The 24,012-nt window shown below is 42.6% G+C and overlaps 1 protein-coding gene across 1 annotated transcript in view; it reads right to left on the reverse strand.

Moving 5' to 3' along the window:
- Positions 1-24,012, reverse strand: part of ADAMTS17 (ADAM metallopeptidase with thrombospondin type 1 motif 17) — a 370,865-nt gene that overhangs the window by 92,423 nt on the left and 254,430 nt on the right. Inside the window, exon 15 of the mRNA XM_025392032.1 lies at positions 23,155-23,275. Coding sequence (XP_025247817.1) covers positions 23,155-23,275 — 121 coding nt within the window. The remainder of the gene's footprint in view (positions 1-23,154; positions 23,276-24,012) is intronic.

The following is a 24,012-nucleotide window of genomic DNA, read 5'->3' on the forward strand; positions in this document are numbered from 1 at the left end:
CCTAGCTTCACTGGAAGACCTGACCCACAGTCAACCTACTTCTAATCCTGGCAGCGAGTCAGCTCCTTTTATTTCCACTCGGAGTTCTGCCAGCTCTGTTCTTAGCTATGGATACAAACTGCCCAGGCATTTCCTGTTCCAGGTGGTTTTGAGCAGAAAGCCAGCCAGCGTGGGCTGAAGGTAGGTGGGGTGAAATTCTTCAGGAATTGCTCTCAGCAAATGTGAGAGCAATTCAAAGTTACACTGGGTTGACTTCCAAAGCACCCAGTGCTGAGTGGAAACAAGGCCTTTTTGAACTAACTTTAGAAACATAATGAGTGTGGACCACCTTCAGGCTTGCCCATGTCCATCAGCCAGGCCCTGGAGTCCTGGGATTATGCCTTCTGGATAAGATAAGGCAGGAAGCTGGCTCTAACCTCCCATGGAGGCCCAGTGCTTCTGGAGAGCTGAGCAGTCACCCCGAGACGTTAAACCAATCTCCGTGGCATGCAGGTTTGTTCTGAAGAGCACACAACGTAGTGGTAACAACAGGCAGGTTTAACGTGTATTCTCCCGTGAAAAATCTCCATCCGGCAGTCTCTGGCCATGATTGGACAGAGTAATTCTGAGAGGCTCCATGAATTGTAGTGAACTCAGAGGAGCTGGGGAACCTGGATGAGACACCAAGCCCCTTGGAGCTTCAGCTTGCCCCTCTGTGAAGGAAGCAGAGCAATACCTTGCAGCCCATTTAGGGGGATTAGGGATCAGGTCTCTAAGGCACAGGCGAGCTCAGTGATTGGGAGCCACTATCGCAGATGCTATTGTTCTTTTTTTGTATACATGGCCCTCAGGCTTCAGGAGCTGAGGGACGATCACAAGAGCTCATTCTCCTGGGTGGCATCTGCTAGTTAGCACCTGCTGGCCCTAAAGTGAGTTTGAGTGAAAAGTCTGTTTGTACCATAGGAATCAGAAGTTGAGGAGCGATCCAAAGGATTCTAACATCCTCTGCCATTCTTAAATTGCCATGCAAAAGTGGAGATAAGGAAGACACTCCTATTGCCAGACACTTAGGGCTGAGCCAGGTGGAGAAGCCATGCTGGAAAATCTCAGAAGCCAGGGTCAGAAGCCAAGGGACTTACTCGCAGGGGCACCTTCTGGGGCTTGATGGAAGAACCATTAATTCGACCTCCAAGCTGAACTACCTCTTGGAATACCCGGACTGCGAATTTTGAATTAGGATGAAAGGTGACTTCAGCCTCCCACGGAGGGCCTCCAGCACACTCAAATGCATGGGTTGGGAAGGGGAAGGGTAACTTTTTGGCATGATACCAGGTGGTGGGGCTTCCAATGCAAATGCTGGTGAGGCTGACCTGATGTCCTTTGATGGGCAGAAGGAGAGGGAGTAGACTCTTTGTGAATTTAGTAAAAAGAGGCTGTCACTTTGAAGCTGCCAAAAGCAGCAAGAGGCCTTGTTTCAGAGTGCATTTTTAAGTGTTGTTCTATTTGCAGAGTGACAGCTGGGACAGCTGGGGAGGAGAGTGCCAGGCAAGGCAGGGACACTGTCCATGCAGGGGAGGTGGGAAACCACAGGGCGGATGAAAATGCATATGGATGTCAACTCCAGGGATGGCAAGGTCTTACCCTGGCAGCAGAAGCACGAGCTGCCGTCACAGCCCCAAGGAGGCGGGGTGGATGGCAGGTGACCAAGCTGCGGAGGAGGTGGCAGGGCAGCTTGGGACATGGGGGGGATCCACAGAGTGTGGTGCCAGTGATAACCCACGTGGGTGCTTGGAAACGGGCACTCCTGCCTTCCCCAAGGCAGGTGTGCCGGGGGCATGTTAGCATCAAAGCATTCCCTAACTCTTTAATTAACAGGATTGTGGTCTTCATTGTAAACTTGCCTATTAGATATTTGTTTTGTGTCTGTCTCATCAGACTTTGAGTTTCTCAAGCAGAGACCATTTCAAAGAAAGACTCGGACTTTTGCATAGTCTACAAAGGCAGGAATGTGGACAAAGATGTCGTTTAAAAAAAATGAGTAATAAAAATGGAAATAAAAGGGTTCCATGGGTAACTTCAATTTAGCTAAAATCATTTTTTGAAACTCGACAAATCATGTCTTACTTTTTCTTTCTTCAGTCTCAATCAGCACTTTGCAACACAGGCTGAGAGGTGATGACATGAGGACAGCTCAGAAGAAGGGTACCTGAGGAAGATCAGCCACCTTGAGTTTAAGTTTAACCCAAGACAGGAACATGGGATTAAAGCTGGCAAAAGGACAGGGGCCACAACATGTTCCAAGCCAGGGAGGCAGGAGCAGAGGCAGCCTCTGGGCACCCTGCTGTCTCCACTTCTGTGTCCAACTCAGAACTCCAACCACCCTGGGGCTCAAGTCCTGGGCTAACCTTTGCTGGGGTTGACGGGGAGGCTGGGAATTGGGCCAAGGATACTCTCAGAAGGTCTTCTCTGGCTAGGAAGGGACTTATCAGAATGGCTTTGCTCATGTATAGTTAGGAAAATCAGTCCAGAATAGAACCCAAGTCTATGGAAAGATGCAGGTGTTTGTGCTTGAAGTCAATGCGCCAGCCACTAGGAATCTGGAATACACAGACCTTAGTGAAACTGGTGTCCTTCTGGGTTTCCATTAGACTTAGGACTGTTGTTCTTTTTCCAGCTAAGAAGTCGTCCCCAGAGCCACTGGCAGCCCAATGAGGCTTCCTGCAAGTTGGCCAATGGCCTGCACTGCCCAGACTCAATCTGCTTTCAGCGTTATGGGGTTACTTTGGGGAACTGGTAACCTGCCCAATTCCTCACAACTTCCTTCACTCTTCCATGATCTTCCTTCCTGTCCCAAGCTTGTCTTCCATCGTTTTCCTTCCTGTTCCCGCCCCTAATCCACCCTGGGGATGGCTGCATGTTAGTCAAATATGATGGCGCTGTGTGGTCCCCTCTGGGTGTTCCTGTCATCACAATACAGGTGTGAAACCAGCCATAACCCGGGAGGAATGACACTGAACCGATTTACGAGACTGATCATCAAAATCGATTCTCAACACATAAATGGTGAGTCAAGTCATTTTTGTTTTACCCAGAAAGCTGTGGGCAGGTTTATCCTCCACCACACGGATCCTCCGAGCTCCAGCGGGAATGATGGCAGCTTCGATATAACCTGTAGCAACAAATGACATAGAGGTAAACCACACCTCCACCCTGCACCAGAGGCCACGCAGCTGCCCCGGCCAAAATCTAGCTACCGAGCCCCCGACAGTGGCTTCAGAAATGGAGGGCTGGTGCAGCTCTGAGAAATCGAGAGAGCCAAAGAAGGAGGCAGCTCTCCTAAGGCCAGAATCTCCCGGCGGCCTCATTTCCAGAGAGCAAGATTTGCATGTTTCAGGTTGAGTGGTGTCCCCCTCCTCCGCCCTCCCCACCCCCCGCCCCGGCAACCAGAACATCAGCATTTGACCACTGCAGACATATTAAGATGACGTCATCCACGAGTAGGTGGGCCTAATCCAATATTACTGATGTCCTTATAAAAAGGGGAAGTTTGGACACAGACATGCACACAAGAAGAATGTCACGAGAACACAAAGGCAGAGATGAAGTGATGCTTCTACAAAGCAGCCAAGGAACGCCAAAGACTGCCAGCAAACCACCGGAAGTTAGGCAAGAGGCATGGAACAGATCCTCCCTCATGACCTGCAGAAGGATCCAACCCTGCTGATACCCTGATCTCAGATTTCTCACCTCCAAAACCAAAAGACAGAAAGTTTCTGTTGCTTATGCGACCTAGTTTGTGGCACTTTGTTACGGAAACCATAGCAAATGAATACAGCCTGGTATTCTATGTGAATGGCACTTCCCTGGAGCATCAGTGAAAAGTGGCCCTGGTCTCATTCATCTGCTGGAGGGCCTTTTTCTCTTTGTTGTATTTTGAACTTCCCTGAATATCCATGGGATGACAGCAGAAACCAAGCAATTTGCCCTATGACAAAACTACAGTATTACCTTAAAACACGGTGCACTGTTTCTTGCTTCCGCCGTCTTTGGCCATTTCTGCAGCTATCACACTTGTATAGTTTTGTCCATTTCCTTGCATGTTTTTAAGAAGAGTAGGGGGCCAGAACAGCAGGTGGGCAGTGAAGACATGATTGAAGCTGCCAGGGCAGAAGCTGGCAACTGGCTGATGCCTGGTTAATGGGGTGACTGCCAATAAATGAGCCCTACGTGACGGTGAGACTCTGAAATGTAGGCTGGTAATAATCTTGGTTTGATTTTTATTTGGGATTTAGACAAGAGTATTAGGCATTTGTTTCTGCAATTTAGATGAGGATCTCAACTTAGATTACAAATCCTAGCCGTGTTGTTCCCAATGTGATCACCAGAATCATGAGTGGAGCTGTAAAAAATTAGAAATTTCTAGGTTCAACTATGTGCAGATTATGGAAATACCTATTTTGAGGGGTTTATTTATTTATTCGTTCATTTTCTCACAACAAAATGGCTTTATTTTTATTATCAAAATAGTATACAAAAGTTCAAACAACATACAGCAGAAACCCAGAATTGACCTATACCACATCACAATGAGAAAATTACCCCAAGAAAGTAATATTTTGATCAGCCTTTTCAACATCTCTTAATGCATATAAACATACACATATCATTTTATATGAACAGAATATTATACGTACTTTTAAAAGATCAGTATTATACAACTTCAAAATAATTAGTTTTGCTAGGTAATGTATGTCTAAGGTACAAAATTCAAAAATTATAAATGGATCAAGTAGAATGTATATTGATCTATAGGCTATATGAGGCATTCTATAGCCAGCTACATTTTTAAAACTATTTATAGTAATTTGTATATTGTGGCTGAGTTTCTACATAGCTAACTTAACATCTGCTAATATGACAGTTCTGTTTCTTCCTTTCTAGTCTTTATGCCTTTAATTTCTTTTTTACTATTCTGGTTGCAACTTACAAAACCACATTGTAAGGAAAATGAGATTGTAACATCCTTGTATAATTCATGATGTCACAGGAATGCTTCCAAAGTTTTCCCATCGAAAGACATTGCTACTGTGAGAATAGGATAGGGATCATTAATCATTTATCAGGTTAGGGATATTCTCTTTTTTGTTTAAATTTTACTTTAAGTTCTGGGATACATGTGCTGAACGTGTAGGTTTGTTACATAGGTATACATGTGCCATGGTGGTTTGTTGCACCCATCAACCCATCATCTAGGTTTTAAGCCCTGCATGCATTAGGTATTTGTCCTAATGCTCTGCCTCCCCTTTTCCCCCATCCCCTGACAGGCCCCAGTATGTGATGTTCCCCTCCCTGTGTCCATGAATTCTCATTGTTCAACTCTCACTTATGAGTAAGAACATGTGGTGTTTGGTTTTCTGTTCCCGTGTTAGTTTGCTGAAAATGATGGTTTCCAGCTTCATCCATGTCCCTGGAAAGGACATGAACTCATTCTTTTTTATGGTTGCATAGTATTCCATGGTGTATATGTGTCAAATTTTCTTTATCCAGTCTATCACTGATGGGAATTTGGGTTGGTTCCAAGTCTTTGCTATTGTAAACAGTGCCGCAATAAACATATGTGGGGACATTCTCTTTTTGAATACTTAGTGTGCTAACAGTTTTTATCATGAAGAGGTATTAAAGTTAATAAAATGTTTTTGTACATCTACTGAAATCATCATACTGTTTTTCTCCCAAACCATACCAAGATCTCAGAGTTGAACTGTGATCACACTTGTCATGGTTTAGATGATACATGGATCCATGTCTTAGCTTTTTTAAAAAAATTATTTCATACTTGTGGCGTTTGCTTAGTTTTACATAAACATTTATCATTTTTTTCCCTCACCATTTCTTCCCCATATCAGACCATGCTTCTGGTATCTTTTTTTCTTCCTTAAATCCATGTGAAGGTCGTTTAGTGTAGGTCTCTTGGTTGTTGTAAACTCTCTGGCTTTGTTTATCTATAAATGTCTTCATTGACATGCTCTTGGTTTTGAGAAATGGTGTTCTTGGGCATTTGATTCTAAATTGATTGTTATTTTCCTTCAACACTTGAAATACAGTTTTCCACTGTCTTCTGGCTTCCCTTATGATATCAAGAAGGCAGTCATCATTCTGAGTGTCGTTCCTTTCTAAGTGGCCTGTCTCAGCGATACTTCTTGGTGTTCTGAAGTTTTACCAAGACATTTCTGAGCACGGATAATGGGGAAATACCGGTTGTCAAATTTCTCCAGTCACATTTTACCTTTAACGTCTAAGAACTATTAGACTACTTATAGTTTTGTATCAACGTTTCTTGGGACACAAAGCTATATTATTAGTATGTTAATTTTTTCTGATCTATTTGGTTTTCTTTTGAACATCAGAGTATATATGTTTATCTCTTTTGTCTTCTGCAGTGCTTATTTTATCTTTTATTTTTTATTTACCCTGCTTAGATTACTTTGTGCTTCCCAGGTTAGATCAGATCAATCCCTTGCATTGTTTCCTACCTTTTATCTTTTAACTGTTTATTAATTTGTACAAAAACAATGCAACTGGTTTCTATGTATTAATTTTGTACCCAACTTCCTGAATCCTCTTATAATTGTCATATTTTCAAGGTTAATTGTCTTAGGTTTTCAAGATAAATAATAATATCACAATAATATCTACCACAGTAATAGTTTTACTCTTTTGAAATGTTTATGGTATAAATATATATATTTCTCTCCCATTCAAGTACTAACCAGACCTGACTTTAGCTTAGCTTCTGAGATCAGACACATTCAGGGTGGTGTGGCCATAGTTATTTTTCTTTTCTAAATGCATTGGTGAGCACCACCAGAAAAACGTTAAATATTCCTGGAGAGAATGTACACCCTTGTTTTGTTTTTGATTACAACAAGAATGCTTATAGTGTTTCGCTGTTGAATATAATGTGGGCTTACAGTTATATATAATATCTCATATATAACATACTTTATGCATAATATAATCATATTAAAGACATATACATTATTCTCATATTAAGAGTTTTATCAGGAATAAGGGTTGAATTTTACTGCATGCCTTTTCAGCATCTAAGTGCATAGTTTCCTCTTGCTCTCACACCTTGTTCTATTAATAGTATAATTATATGAATATATTTACTAATATAAAACCAACTTCATATCTCAGAATAAACCTTATTTGGCCATAGCATAAAATTTTAATATGCTGCTGAATTGTTTGCTAATATTTAGAACTTTTGCAACATTATTCCTAAGAATGCTCTGTAATTGTTATTATGCTTTCTTTGTTGGATTGGGTTTTGGTATCAACATTATTCTTGCTTTAATTAGGAGTATTTCTATGCTTCTATAACTTACCTGTGTTGATTTTATGTAGAGTCACAATTGGGAAATTATTTTTTCAATCATTCATTTCAAACAGGTTTTAAACTTATTTACAGAACCCAGCAATGTAATCTCTTATGATTTATTAATTTCCTTTATACTTTATTTCCCTATTCGCTATTATTTTACATATTTGTACTCTCCTACCCCCATTTGGCTCATTAAATGAGCAAACAGTGGAGCTGTATACTATTTAGTTGGATTTCTTCATCCTGTCCCTTACCAATAAATTCTAGTTGTTGTTTCTGTTTTATTGAATGTTTTTCCATAGGCCTGTATATTTATACTTCTACTGTGTAACTTATCAGATGTAATTTAGTCCCTGGATATTACAAAATAAGGAAATGAGAATAATTACAGTACATTCTACTTTCTCACATCCCATTTCAACTTTTATTGTATCATTTTGACATTGTATTAGTTTGTAACATTTACTTTTTACTAAGGTAATTCCTATAGTTGTTTTAGTTTTAATCCTAAAAAGGAATTTAATGTTTGTTATGCATTCTTCTGCCAGTTTCTCTAATAAATTCTTGCTTGCCTCAAATTTGTTCCCTTTGAGATGGACTTATGGGAATTATATTTTCTGAAATATAATACTGTATAGCAAAAAATAATTGTTCATTGTCCTTATCCTTGAATGTCAGTTTGGCTGCTATAACATGTTGGGGTCATACTTACTTTCTCTGAGGCTGTTGTATGAGTGGCTCCATAAAATGTGACCATGGAGAAGTCTAAGGACTGCTGGTTAGATGGGATGCTCAAAGGAGTCTTACCTTTAACATCTAATAACTAATAGGCTATTCGTAGTTTTGTGTCAACTTTTCCTGGATACAAGGCTATATTATCAGTACATTTTTTTTTTTCGGATCTATTTGGTTGGTTTTTTTTGGGGGGGCAGATATCAAAGTATATACATTTGTCGCCTTTGTCTTCTGCAGTGCTCATGTGATCTTTTATCCTTGGGACTTTTTGTTTATTTCCATTTTCCCCTGGTGTTTTTCTCAATCCTGTCTTCCGAGTTTCTTACTGCACTCTCATAGTGTTGATATTCTCTGTCTGCTTCCATGTAGACCTGGTTTTTGTGATGGATTCACTGACCTCTCCTACAGTATGTCCTCAGTTCTGCTAAGTCACGTTTCATCTCTCTCTCTTGCTTCATTGCGTCACCGTTTCTTCATTGAGGTCTTGTGTCTTAGCTATGAATTCTTAGTTTCTTTTTTTTTTTTTTTTGAGATGGAGTTTTGCTTTGTTGCCTAGGCTGGAGTACAGTGGTGTGATCTCAGCTCACTGCAACCTCCACCTTCCGGGTTCAAGTGATTCTCCTACCTCAGCCTCCTTAGTAGCTGGGATTACAGGCGCCCACCAACACGCCCAGCTAAGTTTTGTATTTTTAGTAGAGACGGGGTTTCACCATGTTGGCCAGGCTGGTCTCGAACTCCTGACCTCAGGTGATCCCCCTGCCCCGGCCTCCCAAAGTGCTGGGGTTACAGGCGTGAGCCACTGTGCCTGGCCTTTGAGTTCCTATTTTATGAAGGCGACTGTTGATCACTTTTTGAAATTCATGGCAGTAACATTGGGTCACAATTTACATCTTTTCCTTGGTAACATTTTGCCAGGATTTTTAAAAAGTCATTTGCTTTCCTTGTCCCCTTTATCTTTTTCCTATTGCCAGATACTTGTATAGATCCTGTGCTGGTAAATTTATTTCACATTTTAAAGTAAGACAAGTTCTAATCATACTGGTTGCTTGCACTAGGTGTGGTAGGGAGAAACAGGACAGTATTGTAGGCTAACCAGACTTTCCTTGGTTTACAGTAAAATTTGTTAGGACACAGGTTTATTGATATCAGTGAGTTCATTGTCATTTTCCTTTTAAAAAACAACATATATTTTGAATTTATACAAATACATTTTCTCACTGTAAGAAGTTTAATACTACACAAACAAAAACAGCATAGTATTTTCATATTTACATTTGTCTCACTTCTATGTTAGGAGTAACTCAATATATATTACATTTTCAATTTTTAAAAACATGTCTCAGATATCATATATGTTATGTATAGCTCTACTTTATTTATTTTTTTGCTTAAATCGCTATGAAGTTTATATAACTACTCGCCTATTAATGGACATTTAGGTTGTTTCAAAATTTTCACTATAAGAAACAACACTATATCATATATGAATATGCACAGAAAACCCCTCAAACCCCTCCACAAAATACTAGCAAGCCCAATCCAGCCACATGTAAAAAGGATTCTACACTGTGATCAAATATGATTTATGCTAGGACTCAAGCTTGGTTTAACATATGGAAAAATCAGGCTGGGCACAGTGGCTCACCCCTGTAATCACAGCACTTTGGGAGGCTGGGACAGGTGGATCACTTGAGGCCAGGAGTTTGAAACCAGCCTGGCCAACATGGTGAAATCCTGTCTCTACTTAAAGAAAAAAAAAAAAAAAAATACAAAAATTAGCCAGGTGTGGTGATGTGCACTTTTAATCCCAGCTATTTGGGAGGCTGAGGCATGAGAATCGCTTGAACCCGGTGGGCGAGGGTTGCAGTGATCCAGGATTGTGTAACTGCACTCCAGCCTGGGCAACAGAGTGAGACTACCTCTCAAAAAAAAAAAAAAAAAAAAAAAAATCAATCAACGTAATCCTCCATGTTAATAAGGGGCAAAATCCACAAGATCATCTCAATAGGTGCAGGAAAAGCATTTGACAAATTTCAACACTCTTTCCTGATAAAAATACTCAACAAACTAGGAATAGAAGGGAGCATGCTCAACCTGATAAAGGGCATCTACAAAACTCCACAGCTAACAGCATACTTAATGGTGAAATACTAAATGCTTGTCCCCTAAGATAAGGAACAAGACAAGGATGTCCTGTTACTCCCATTCAACACTGTACTAGGAGTTCTATCTAGGGCAATTATGCAAGGAAAAGAAATAAAAGGCATACAGATTGGAAAGAAGAAGTAAAATTATCTCTATTTGCAGATGCTAAAATATTTTATAGAGAAAATCCTAAGGAATCCATTAAAAAACCTATTATGACAGGTTCGGTAAGATTGCAGGATACAAGGTCAATATATAAAAATCAACTCCAGGCCAGGCGTGGTGGCTCACGCCTATAATCCCAGCACTTTGGGAGGCCGAGGCAGGCAGATCACAAGGTCAGGAGATCAAGACCATCCTGGCTAATACGGTGAAACCCTGTCTCTATTAAAAATACAAAAAAATCAGCCGAGTGTGGTGGCAGGTGCCTGTAGTCCCAGCTACTAGGGAGGCTGAGGCAGGAGAATGGCTCTGGGAGGCGGAGCTTGCAGTGAGCCAAGATGGTGCCACTGCACTCCAGCCTGGGCGACAGAGCGAGACTCCATCTCACCAAAAAAAAAAAAAAAAAAAAAAAAAAAAAAAAAAAAAAAAAAAAAAAACACCCCCTTGNAAAATGAAATTTAAAAAGCAATTCAATTTAAGTAGCATCAAAAAGAATCAAACACTTAGGAATACATTGAAAAAAAAACCTGGAGGGTTTGTAAGTTGAAGACTACAATACATTGCTGAAAGATACTAACAAATATCTAAATAAATGGAAAGATATTTTATATTCTTGGATCAGATGACATTGTAAAAATGGGACTGCTTCACAAATTGGTCTACAGATTCAATGTAATCCCTATCAAAAATCCCAGCATTTTTTTTTTTTAGCCAAAAATGACAAGCTGATCCTAAAATTCAGATGAAAATGCAATAGACCCAGAATAGCCAAAACAATATTTCAAAAGAAGTAGAAGAACTCAGATTTCCTGATTTCAAAACTTTCTGGCTACCTATACCAATCAAGACAGCAAGGTAATGGCATAAGGACAGTCGTTTCTAACAATGGAATATAATTCGGAGTCCAGAAAACAATTTTTTTTTTTAACAAAGGTGCCAAGAATATCAATCAGGGAAAGAACAGTCTTCAACAAACAGTGTTGGGACAACTGGATATCCATATGCAAAAGAATGAAGTTGTACTCCTACTTCAGACCACACAAAAAAATTAACTCAAAAATGGATCACAGATGTAAATATCAGAGCTAAAACTAGAAACCTCTTGGAAGAAAACGTAGGACTAAATCTTTGTGACCTTGAATTAGGCAATGGTTTCTTAGACATGGCAGCAAAAGCACAAGCAACAAAAGAAAAAATAGATTAACTGGATTACATCAAACCTGAAAACTTGTGTTTCAAAAGATACCATCAAGAGAGTGAAAAACCAACTCATACCCTGTGAGAAAATCTGTGCAAATCATTTGTCTGATAAAGGAACTGCATCCAGAATATATAAAGAAAGCTTACAACTCGAGAAGAAAATGGCAATCCAATTTAAAAATGGGCAAATGATTTTAACAGGCATTTCCCCAAAAAAGATATATGAATGACCAACAAGCAAATGAAAAGATGCTAATGATACATTAGTCATTAGGGAAGTGCAAACCCAAACCACAAGGACATACCACATTGTGCCCACTAGGATGACTCTAACAAAAAATAGTAAGTTGGAGAGAACATGGAGAAATGGTAGCCCCCATTCATTGCTAGCAGAAACGTAAAGTGGTGCAGCCACTTTGGAAAAGAGTTTAGCAGCTACTCCAAAAGTTAAACACAGAATTATCACTCACCAATTCCACTCCCAGGTATATACACAAGGGAAATGAAAACATGTCCACATGATAACCTGTACACAAAAGTTTATATCAGCGTTATTCCTAATAGCCAAAAAAGTGGAAACAATCCAAATACCCATCAACCAATGACTGTATTTATAAAATATGATATAGCCAAACAATGGAATAGTATTTGGCAATAAAAAGAAGCATTGATATATGTGACAACATGGATGACTTGAAAATACTATGCTAAGGGAAAAAGCCTGTCAGGAAGGACCACATATTATATGATTCCATTTACATGAAATATACACAATAGAAAAATTCGTACATATAGACATTAGATGAGTGGTTGCCTAGGGCTTAAGAGGGTGATGGGGAATGACTGCTACCGAGCATGGGGTTTCTTTTGGGAATGATTGTGGTGATATGGCACCATTCCTTGGGGTGATCAGCCAGCTACCTGGTAGCAGGTTGATTATATTGGACCTTTTCCATCATGGAAAGGGCAGTGGTTTGTCCTCACTGGACTAGACACTTACTCCGGATATGGGTTTGCCTATCCTGCATGAAATGCTTCTGCCAAGACTACCATCTGTGGAGTCACAGAATGCCTTATCCACAGAGCATTCCACACAGCATTGCCTCTGACCAAGGCACTCACTTTACAGCTAAAGAAGTGTGGCAGTGGCCTCATGCTCACGGAATTCACTGGTCTTACCATGGTCTCCATCATCTTGAAGAAGCTAGAAAGAACGGTGGAATGGCCTTTTGAAGTCACAATTACAACGCCAACTAGGTGACCATACTTTGCAGGGCTGGGGCAAAGTTCACCAGCAGGCCGTATATGCTCTGAATCAGCGTCCAATATATGGTACTGTTTCTCCCATAGCCAGGATTCACAGGTCCAGGAATCAAGGGGTGGAAGTGAAGTGATACCACTCACCATCACCCCTAGTGATCCCCTAGCAAAATTTTTGCTTCCTGTTTCCCCGACATTATATTCTGCTGGCCTAGAGATCTTAGTTCCAGAGGGAGGAATGCTGCCACCAGGAGACACAACGATTTCATTAAACTGGAAGATTGGTACCCACCTGGACACTTTGGGTTCCTCCTACCTTTAAGTCAACAGGCTAAGAAGGGAGTTACAGTGTTGGCTGGGGTGACTGACCTGGACTATCAAGATGAAATCAGTCTACTACTCCACAATGGAGGTAAGGAAGAGTACACATGGAATACAGGAGATCCATTAGGGCGTCTCTTAGTATTACCATGCTCTGTGATTAAGGTCAGTGGGAAACTACAACAGCCCAATCCAGGCAGGACGACAATGGCCCAGACCCCTCAGGAATGAAGGTTTGGGTCACTCCACCAGGAAAAAACCCATGACCTGCTGAGGTGCTTGCTGAAGGCTAAGGGAATACAGAATGGGTAGTAGAGAAAGGTAGTTATCGATACCAGCTATGACCACATGACCAGCTGCAGAAAGGAAGACTGTAATTGTCATGAGTATTTCTTCCTTCTTTTGCTAAAAATATGTTTGAGCATGTATACACTTGGACTAAGAAAATATCTTTATTTCCTTTTCCTTTGTCAAGTGACATAAGATTTATTGACTTCATATAAGCATATAAGTATTATTAACTTTATGTAATAGTATTTGGGTTGGGGATGGGTGTGTTTCCGGTTGTACGAAGGATAGCTGTATTATGTTAGGGGTAATTATGACCTTATTATTGTCTTTATTTGAAGATTATGTATGATTTCAGAAGATGTGGATGGGTTCAAGTTGACAAGGGGTGGACTTGTGATGGTTAATACTGAGTGTCAACTTGATTGGATTGAAGGATACAAAGTATTGATCCTGGGTGTGTCTGTGAGGGTGTTGCCAACAGAGATTAACATTTGGGTCAGGAGGCTGGGGAAGGCAGATCCACCCTTAATCTGGTGGGCACAATCTAATCAGCTGCATCGAATATAAAGCAGGCAGAAAAACATGAAAAAGAGAGATGGGCCTAGCCTCCCAACCTACATCTTTCTCCCATGCTGGATGCTTCCTGCCCTCAAACATCAGACCCCAATTTCTTCAGTTTTGGGACTCGGACTGGTTCTTGCTCCTTAGCTGGCGGACAGCCAGCTGGGACCTTGTGATCAAGTTAATACTTAATAAACTCCCCTATATATACACACACATACATACGTACACACAGATATACACATACACACACACTACTTAATAAACTCCCATATATATGTGTGTATGTGTGTATCTCCTATTAGTTCTGTTCCTCTAGAGAACCCTAATACATGGCTGCATAACCTTGTGCATGTGCTGAAACTCATTGAATCGCACACTTTAAATGGGTGAATTATATGGCATGTGAATGATATCTTTATAAAGCTGCTTAGAAAAGAAATAATACTTCTATGAATGGCTTTGTACATGTCTTCTTGTGCATAAATATAATGTCCTACCAGGTCAGCTAATGTGAGAATCACTGAGTCAAACACAGGCACTGCTAAGTTGACCTTGGTTTAAATACTATTTAAGCCAATCCACACTATATGAGAGTAAATGGTTTATTCAAAGATTTCTAAATACTTGACAAGATCAATCTTCTTAACATTTGCTAATCCATTTGGTAAAAAGATATTGTCATAAGTTTAATTTGCATTTCCCTGATAACCAATGAGGCTCAGTGTCCTATATACTTATTGACCATTTGTTTTCCCTTTTCAGTTAATGGCCTTGTTCTTAAGCTTTGCCCATTTTTCTACCATCTTTTATTTAGTTGAGATGCAGTAGTTTAAAAAATGTGTGTAACATATATTACTATAATTTGATATTTTTTGGACTCAAACTGTTTACTTACTAGACATGTTGCAAAAACTGTCAGTCTATGATTTGTTATTTTTTTGCTTTTACTGCTTTTTTTTTTTTTTTTTTTTTTGAGACCAAGAGTCTTGCTTCTGTTGCCCAGGCTGGAGTGCAGCAGTGCAATCTCGGCTCACTGCAATCTTTGCCTCCCGGGTTCAAGCAATTCTCCTGCCTCAGCCTCCCAATAAGGTGGGACTACAGACATGTGCCATGATGCCCGGTTAATTTGTATATTTTTAGTAGAGACAGGGTTTTACCATGTTAGCCAGGATGGTTTCCATCTCTTGACCTCATGATCCGCCCACCTTGGCCTCCCAAAGTGCTGGGATTACAGGTGTGAGTCACCGTGCCTGGCCTTATTGCATGATTTTGATAGTCTTTTTTCTTTTTTTTGAGACAGGGTCTCAGTCTGTTACCCAGGATGGAGTGCAGTGGCGTGACCTCAGCTAACTGTAACCTCTGCCCCCGCACCCCAGCTCATGCGATCCTCCCACCCCGGCCTCCTGAGTAGCTGGGACTTCAGGCACACACCACCATGTCTGCCTAATTTTTTTGTATTTTTTGTAGAGGCAGGGTTTCGCCATGTTGCTCAGGCTGGTCTGATAGTCATATTTTTAATTTTTGAGATCTATTTTTTGTTTTCTGATTATTTCTTCCCATGGCATTCTGCTCTTATTTTGTGGCTACAATATGATCTTAAATCTTTCTACAAATAGTTATTAGAGAATTTGAACTTCTATTATTTGAGTTACTTTTTCCGTTGGTCTTTTCTTTTTTATTTCTTTTTTTTTCCCAGTTTATCTTGGTTTTTCTCATTCATGTTGCAGACTCTCCTTCAAGAACCAGGCAGCTGGGCGGTCTCCTGTGGGGATGCACAGGATTTGTTTACTCTCAGGATTGGCTTTCTGCTGGGTGCAGGGAGCTGTTGCTGTGTTGGCAACCAAAATACCAGAATGAAGAGGTGTTTCCTAGAGGTGCTGTGTTGTGGTAAAACTCCTAGGGCTGCTGTGTTATGGTGCTGGCCGCAAATATTTCCAAGTTTTTCTCTGGAAATATGGAAGTAATACATTTCACCACCCACTTAAACGTGTGTGACCATGTGGCTTTGAACAGTAAAATGTGAGCGAAAATGAGGTGTGTCTCTTCCCTGCAGGAGCCTGAAGCACATCCGGGTCTGGTTTGCCATACTCCCTTTCCTGGCCAAGGTGACTGTGGCAGCGTGTGAACAGATAAAGTCTCTGCCAGCCTAGTTCCAGGAGTGACCTCACTATGCAGAGCCTCTTGCCAACCCACAGTGGGCAAGCAGCAGGGGCTGGAAGCAGACTTTTGTGTTAAGCCACTGAGATCTGGGAGGCACTTTTACGTTAGTTTTGTTTGCTTGTTTATTGCAGCAAAACCAAGTATATTCATTCCATTTCATCCATAGATGAACTTCCACCTGAGATGTGCTTGTCCTCCCTAAACCTTTCAAGAACTGACTTTTCATTCATTTTCAGGTGATCTTGGGAAGACGAGAAAACAACCATATGTTCATTCAGCCAGAAAGAGTTTCTCAGCCAGAAAGTTTAGCAGTGTCCTTCAGCCTTGACAGTAAATGCCTTGGCATGGTTGCCATTGACCTAGTCTAGGATGTTTACAAATAAATGTCCTGCAGGATGTTTGCAGAGACTTCACAAATGTACACAAAGTCTAGTTTGAGGGCAGTGGGCTACTCACTGTTGTGCCCTGATCCCCAGGCAGTTGTGTGGTCATCTAGTATGACCCTTTCCAACCACATCTGACTTGGGAATAGTGACGCTGGCTTGCCACAGCAGCCGGCACATGGTCCCTTCCCCTCCAGTGGCTCTAGGGTGAGGGCAAGGTTTCTTGATTAAAAATTGTCTTTGCTCTAGGAAAGTTTCTCTACTGAAAAATTCTGGCCACAAGAAAACCAGCTTTTAGGATTATGGCACAAAATATTCTACAGCAGATCTCTCTTAGAGAAATCCATTCCTTCTGGGGAGTTTCAACTGTGACTGGATTCCAGGCATGTAAGGCAGTAAAATGTCGAAAACTGAGACAAAAGCTGTTCAGGGTCAAAGTGATCAGAATCTTTTTCAGAGGAATTTCCACTCAAACTACCAAACATGCCTGGAAACAAGATCTGCTTGTGGGGGATGAGCTGTTCTTGAAAGAAGCTGCTGTTGTATGGAATCTTTTGCAACTAACAAACCTTGGCATTGGGATCACCAATCTGCAGAATCGACAGAACTGATTGGGTCCTGATCAGTTCCTTTCCCTCATTCCACAGCAAGGTACCTTTGCAGCTGATGCATGGTATCCACATCTATTTTTAAGCTTAACTACGGCACAGGATGCAACAGTGAAAAGACATCTGTTTTCTGTCTTTTCTCATGTGCCCCTGGTGGAGGTGCTGATGAAAAGCAGGTCAGGATGGACTCGCTACTCAAGTGAGCTCACCCTCAGGTGACCTCTCAGCGCAGGGCAGTCCTTATGCATGCACTCTGCTAACCGTTCGGACAAGTTTCTCTGTTCGTGATAAAAAGAACCCAGCCAGGCGCAGTGGCTCACGCCTGTAATCCCAGCACTTTGGGAGGCTGAGGCGGGTAGATCATGAGGTCAGGAGTTCAAGACTAGCCTGAACAACATGGTGAAACTCCATCTCTACTAAAAAATACAAAAAAATTAGCCAGGCATGGTGGCACGTGCCTATAATCTCAGCTACTCAGGAGGTTGAGGCGGGGGAATAGCTTGAACCCAGGAGGGGGAGGTTGCAGTGAGCTGAGATCGTGTCACTGCACTCCAGCCTGGGTGACAGAGTGAGACTCTGTCTAAAAAAAAAAAAAAAAAAAAGAACCAATGAAAAAGTCCCTGAACTGAAAGGCAGGCCCTCTGTCCACAAACCAGGGAAACTGCCTCAGGCTAACAGTCCTCTAACCCCTGCTCTGACCCAGAGCTTCCACCTGAGGCATGTGTGAAGAGCCACCAGGAAGGGAAAGAGTACCATCACCAAGTCCCAAAGCTTCTTGGCGTCTCTCAGGCCAGACACCCCACGATGTGGATGCCAGATACCACCACACTGCAAGCATGAAGAATAATTATGAGGTAGGATTTACTCTCAGAATTTACAAGATAGATTCACATTTTAGGTAAGGTAGGAAGGCTTTATCTTTGGAGTGATTTCCCATTCTAGCTTCAGCCACCAAGCAGGAGAAATCCAGTTACAGGAACATGATTTGGTTTCATGAGGAAGCCATGGATAAAATCCAATGCCTTTGCCATGGTTCCAGGAGAACATGCCATTTCTGCCCTAAGGACCAGTAGTAAGAAAGAACTTCAAAGTGATGCTGACCTTTAACCTGTCTCAAATCTTCTAGAGTTACTATTACTAGGCTATGAGCAATTTCCCTGTGAAATCATTTTTGTCTGAATTTCTTGAGTAGACTTGCAGTTAGATGATTTGGGGCTCCCATTTTCCCTCCTGTTTTCAGGAGCATTAACCATCTTTGGAAGAAAACCATTGGACTGAAAAAGTACCATGATGGACTAGAGGTAAAACCCTGGCTTATGTGTACCTGGACTCTTTCCCCCAAAATCAGAGTTCTGTTTTGTTTTGTAAATAGACCATAAAATGTTTGGAGAGGCATTTGTTACGGTTTTCTCTTGTTACAAAAGTTGTTCACAAGAATATTACTATCTTATGTTCCTCCCTAAAGGTTGTTCCTGGGTCTAATTGAAAAGAACTCATTGTTTGGGAAGCCTATGAGGCTAAACCGTGCCTTAGTTCACCCCTCACAATGGGAGGCCAGCGCAGACAAATGAAGACCAGAAGCGTGTTACCAAATGCTCCTCTGCCCATAGGGAAACCAGTCCTGAAATATGAAAATTTTTCCATGGAGGAAGGTGCCAGCTAAGGCTAAATTCTCTGGCATGCCGGGGTATTTTCTGCCAGAGCACCAGGTGTGCTTGAGGGGAAAGAAAACTCACCCCCAGCATGCTAGGGTATGTTTCAATTTGGGCTCTTGATCCCATGACTCTATCTTTTATAGCTTTAAATTTTGTTTCATCCTATAATTTTTCTTATGGTAATCAGTCTTCAACATCAGTTTATGTAAGCATTTAATGGCCTCCGCGTTTATCCATGGCTTCGCACACAACTTATTCCCATCGATTCTGTTCAGAAAACACTCAGGTACATGAGCCAGGCAAGAGCCACACCAAGCATGTCACTGCTGGGACGACACGTAACATCCAACATCTTACATGAGAAACACTTGGGAACAGCCTCTGCCATCACACATGTGGATACCTTCGTACAAAGATCATTCTTAACTGAGAAAAAGAAATACGTTGTAATTGGTTTATGTGCACATTTTATGATTCTTCATCACAGTGTAAAGAAGCCTCATTTTGTACTATCAGCTCATAACAGTGAATTTCCGCCCCCACGAGATTCCACAACCCACACAAAACAGAGCATGGAACCTGGCATGTGGCAGGGGTTCTAGAGGAAATTACTGAACAAATGTGTGACACATGGATCTATCCACATTCAAAAGGGATCCTCACCCCACCCTTTCTTTTAAGGATTGATTATGTGAAAAGGTTCTCTGCAAGAACAAAGAGCAAAGGGAGCCAAAGCCCACAGGTATCCTTGGCTGGTTCTCAGTGAGGACTCCAGTCCAGGTGTGTCCTGGCTGCCCATGGGCCGGTCACCTGGAGACTGACCAGCCACCTTTTCAGTGCCAAGGAGCAGGGTGGAATAAAGATAATATTGTTAAAATGGCAATTTAATGAAATGAAAGCATCATACCAAGAACGCTCAAATTACTAGGTTCAGATAACTCAACTGTCATAAGCCAGCCCAAGGCATGAGCATTTTGAAGCCCATCCATCAGAAAAGCAATATGATAGCCAAGTTGAGTTGATTCCTTCCATAGATAAGTAGCTGAGGACCTCATTTGTTCAAAGTTTGGAAGCAACAGGCTGGAGGGCAATAAACATCCTACACTCAGGACACCACTTCCCCTGACGCCACACTGGGACCTCTCATGACAGAGAGGGAGATTTGGCTCTGCTGGGCTGGACACTTTGCCACGCGTGGGTCTGCCCTGGATTCTCAGCTCAGGAACTTTGGTAAAAGGACCCATAGGAGTTCAGGCAGGGGTCAGGACTTCGTAAAATTGGGCAAAAATCCAGCATTTGATTCCGTTTTATCTTTCTGGTGTGGAGTTTCTCTTTGATATCCACTCGGAAGGGTGATAAGGCATTCCTCCTTCCCTCATTCTTTAGAGGCGAGCAGAGATGAAAGTTACCTTCCTATCTAAACTGATAGGCCTGGTGAATCCACCCACTCAGCTGCGCTTGGCGTCACCAAGATGCCTCTTGACCTGGGGTCTTTCTGTGATTTCCATGCTGGGTCTTGCAAGGATATGTTTCCCCTTCAGCCTGAAGTGTCCTCCTGCTACCCCCACTATCAACTGATTTCTACTTGTCCTTTAGTGCTGGGGGCCACCCTCATCTTTTGGAGGCCTAAGTCTGGTGCCCCACCAGAACTTGGGGTCCCACAGCATGCCTGCTGGGCTGCCTCCACCTCATGCTCACATAGGCTAATGCTGTTTGCCCGGGGGTCTCCTCCCTCAACTGTACCTGAGGTGGGGACAATAACTTATTTCTGTATACCTACTGGTTAAAATGTAGTCATGCTGCATAAATAATCATTGCGTGAATGGGCTTGGGGGTAACCATTTGTATCTCTGTCTAAGTGCATTCCAGTATGTCAGACCATGATGACAGGTTTGTGTTGAATGAAACTATACAAGAAAGGCAGCCAGTGACTCATTCATGTGCAAACGAGTACTGCAGGCAGATTTTCAATATACAGAATCCATATTGATATGGGCTCACGTTCAAAGACTCCAGCTGTGAGGATTTGAAAAAAAAAAAAACAAAAAACAAAACAAAAAACTGCTGTGTACCTTAAAATGAATGTGTGACAACTGGTAATCACTCAGAATGACAGTCCAGGCAGGTGAAGTGAACGTGTGCTTATTTTTGTCTGAAGGTTTGGTAAGGCTTCTGTGCCTTGGCAGCTGGAAGGACACATGCTAGGCTGCAAGCCAGGGTTGGCGGAGTTACCCAAGGAGGCTTCAGTATGGTCTATCCTTCCATGAGGGACTCACTGTCATGGCCATAGGGGTCTGACCTCACATTCTAGACAGGGATGTGGCCCAGGTTGGGGTGGATGGAGAAGGGAAAGGGGTGGGCAGGACAGGAGGATGTTACTGTGGTCAGATGAATGGGTCTGCCTGGGCCAAATCAAGGGCTGGCATACAGATCAGAGTCTGGGCAAAGGAAGACCACTTTTGACCTTAATCTGGGTTATCTCAGAAGTGAGATCCTATGCTAGATGTGTGGTAGAACTTTCCTTTGTGTTCTACATACAGAGTTGCCCAGGGTTGGGGATGGGGGTGGGCCTGGCTGTACCTGACTTGTCTTCTACAGAATCACACACTTGTAGTCAGTTCTCTTTATGGGAGCTCAGTACAATGTTCAATTTAATAAACGAAGGGTTCTAATGCTTCTATTAAAAAAGAAAAGCCAACAATATGTAGTAACCCTTCACCAACTGCAGGAGTTTTGCTCCTAAATGTTGAATCAGCTGCAATAGGCAAGGTCAAATTCTCACAGGAGCCCAGGAGCTGGGGTACCAATAGAGAAAATGGCATCCAGTATGCCAAAATGAATAGCAGAAATGGGCCATGCTCTGGAGCCGTGCTGTACAGGAGAACCTTCTGGGATGCTGGGAATATTTTCTGCCAGTGCTGCCCAACACAGGAGCTGCTGGCCGTGTGCGGCAACAGAGTACTCAAAATTTGCCCAGTGAGACGGAAAGATGAACTTTTAAGTTGGTTTCATTTTAATGAATTACAGTTTGGATCGTCTCCATGGGCCAGCGGCTGCTGAACTGGACAGTGCAGCTCTGGAGGCCACTTTCCCCCAAACCAACCTGCTCCTGCCTCTCCTTTCTCTGTTGACGTGGCAGGCACAGGTTCTCACACTAAGCTCTGTGCCTTGCTGACTAGCTATCTGCCTTTAAAATCCACCTGAAATTTCATTTTTAAATTTCATTTTGCATTTGCATTTTCCTCTGGTTTTGCTTTCACAGGGTGCTGCAAAATGTTGGTGCAGTAGGTTGCCTTTCCCACAGGCATCTAGAAGGAACGTTTCTTCCAGACCAGGTTTCCTATCCACACAGAGAAAAGCAGAGAGGAGAGCACACCTCACCTTATGGGGCTGTTCTGTGGGGCAGGGAGGCATAAATGTGGTTCTGTTCTCTTGTCAGGTGAAAATGAACTGAAAAGCTTCTATGCAAAGCAACTTGTGGAAATTAAAATAAGTTTCTCAGCTCCTTCCTCCCAACACAAGTTCTCCTGGTGATGGGGGGTGAGTGGACACTCGCTAAGGCTGCCAGAGCTCCCTCCCCAGTGGCTCACCTGCCTCGTGCTCCCCTCACTAGGTGTCAACCACAGACGCTTTCCTAAACATTGTCCTCCAGGATGGGAGATCAGAAAGTCGTGTCCCATGTAGGACCAAACAGCCTGCAGCTGCAAAAAGCATGCTAGCAGAAAGATGAAGGCGGCCCATCAACCGAATCCTGGCATCCCTCTCTAGGGACAGTGCTGAGGGATGTCTGTGCCTGGGGACCAGGAGGCTCGGGTACTCCGGAGTCACAGTTGGCAGTGGCACCTGAGACTTTCCAGACTGTACGGCTTCATGCATGTTTTAGAAATGTAAGTGCTATCTTACTTTTACTAACAGAAAATTCAGACACAGAGCAAACGTCTTCCAACAACAGGTAAAATGATTTGGCAAGTGTCTTTACCACCTTCTCTGCCTGCACATCAGAAGGAGGGCTGCCAGGAAGTGCTGAGCTCCTGGCACAGGGCAGTTACCACTGATTCACAGACCTCAGGCTAAGCGGGGAGCTGTTTCCGTTCATGGCAAACTACTCACTACTAGCAACTTGAAGGCATCATTCTTGCTCAAATGTCCTTCCTTGCTTTTCAGAAATGAAACTGAAGTTCCAGGTCACCTATCCACTACCGTCTAGCCCTTAAATATGAATTGTAGGGAAGATTGCAATCAGTAGCTTTAGGCAAAGGACACAAAACACTGTAGCCACAGCAGCCCTCTGGGCCAGCACTCACCTGTCCCCCGGGCGTGGCTGAAGTCACCCTTCACCACGTGGCAGGTCTTGCCGTCTCCGTTGCAGACCCCGCATCTGTCTTCTTTAGCCGCAGACCCAATGATGCCATCACAGCCGATTTTCTAAAGAACCAGAAGGCCTCGTTATTCTGTGGTTAAGACTCAGAGGGATTTTAAAGAGGCTGCCCTGAAAGGCTAACTTTTTCATGAGGTGCAGAAGGCATGGGGCCTGGGGCCCTGATCCATTCAGAGGCCCAAGAAAATACTTTAATTCAGGAGAGAAAAAAAAATGCACAGAATCCAACTTGGATTATATTTGTCTTTATACCCACATAGTTGTCAAGTGTATTTTTTTGGTATTTGTTCTGGAGGAGGGAGACCCATGAAGGCACAACTGCCCATGGAGGTCACACTGAGGTCTGATGCCCTGACTGCCTGGAGGCAGAGACCCTGGGAAGGGAGTGAAGCCCGAACCCCCACACCAGCTGGTGCAGCCACAATTTCTCATGATGGGGCTTCCCCTCTGGGCTGTGGAGGTCGCCTGTAACTTGGCTGAAACAGCCAGTAGTCTTAGAACATACAACGGAAACCACAGACTTTTCTAACAAGGTAGGGATGCCCACAGCTCATTCAGGCGGGGCTGGGCATGGGCCCCCCTTTTCTCAGGTAGGGAGAGCTAGTCTACGAAGAGCCCTATCTCTCAAATCTTTTTAACAAGGCATGTCTGAGAGCAGAGGAGAGGCTGCCTCTACCCTAGGTGGGCCTGAGAAGCACAGCCTGTTTTCTAAAAAGCAGAGAAAGGTTTTGGACTCCTTTTTTCTTTTTTTAAAAAGTGAGAATTTTGTATTCTGCAAAATAAC

Source organism: Theropithecus gelada, chromosome 7b, assembly GCF_003255815.1.
Source record: "Theropithecus gelada isolate Dixy chromosome 7b, Tgel_1.0, whole genome shotgun sequence".
In the NCBI taxonomy this organism is placed as follows: domain Eukaryota; kingdom Metazoa; phylum Chordata; class Mammalia; order Primates; family Cercopithecidae; genus Theropithecus; species Theropithecus gelada.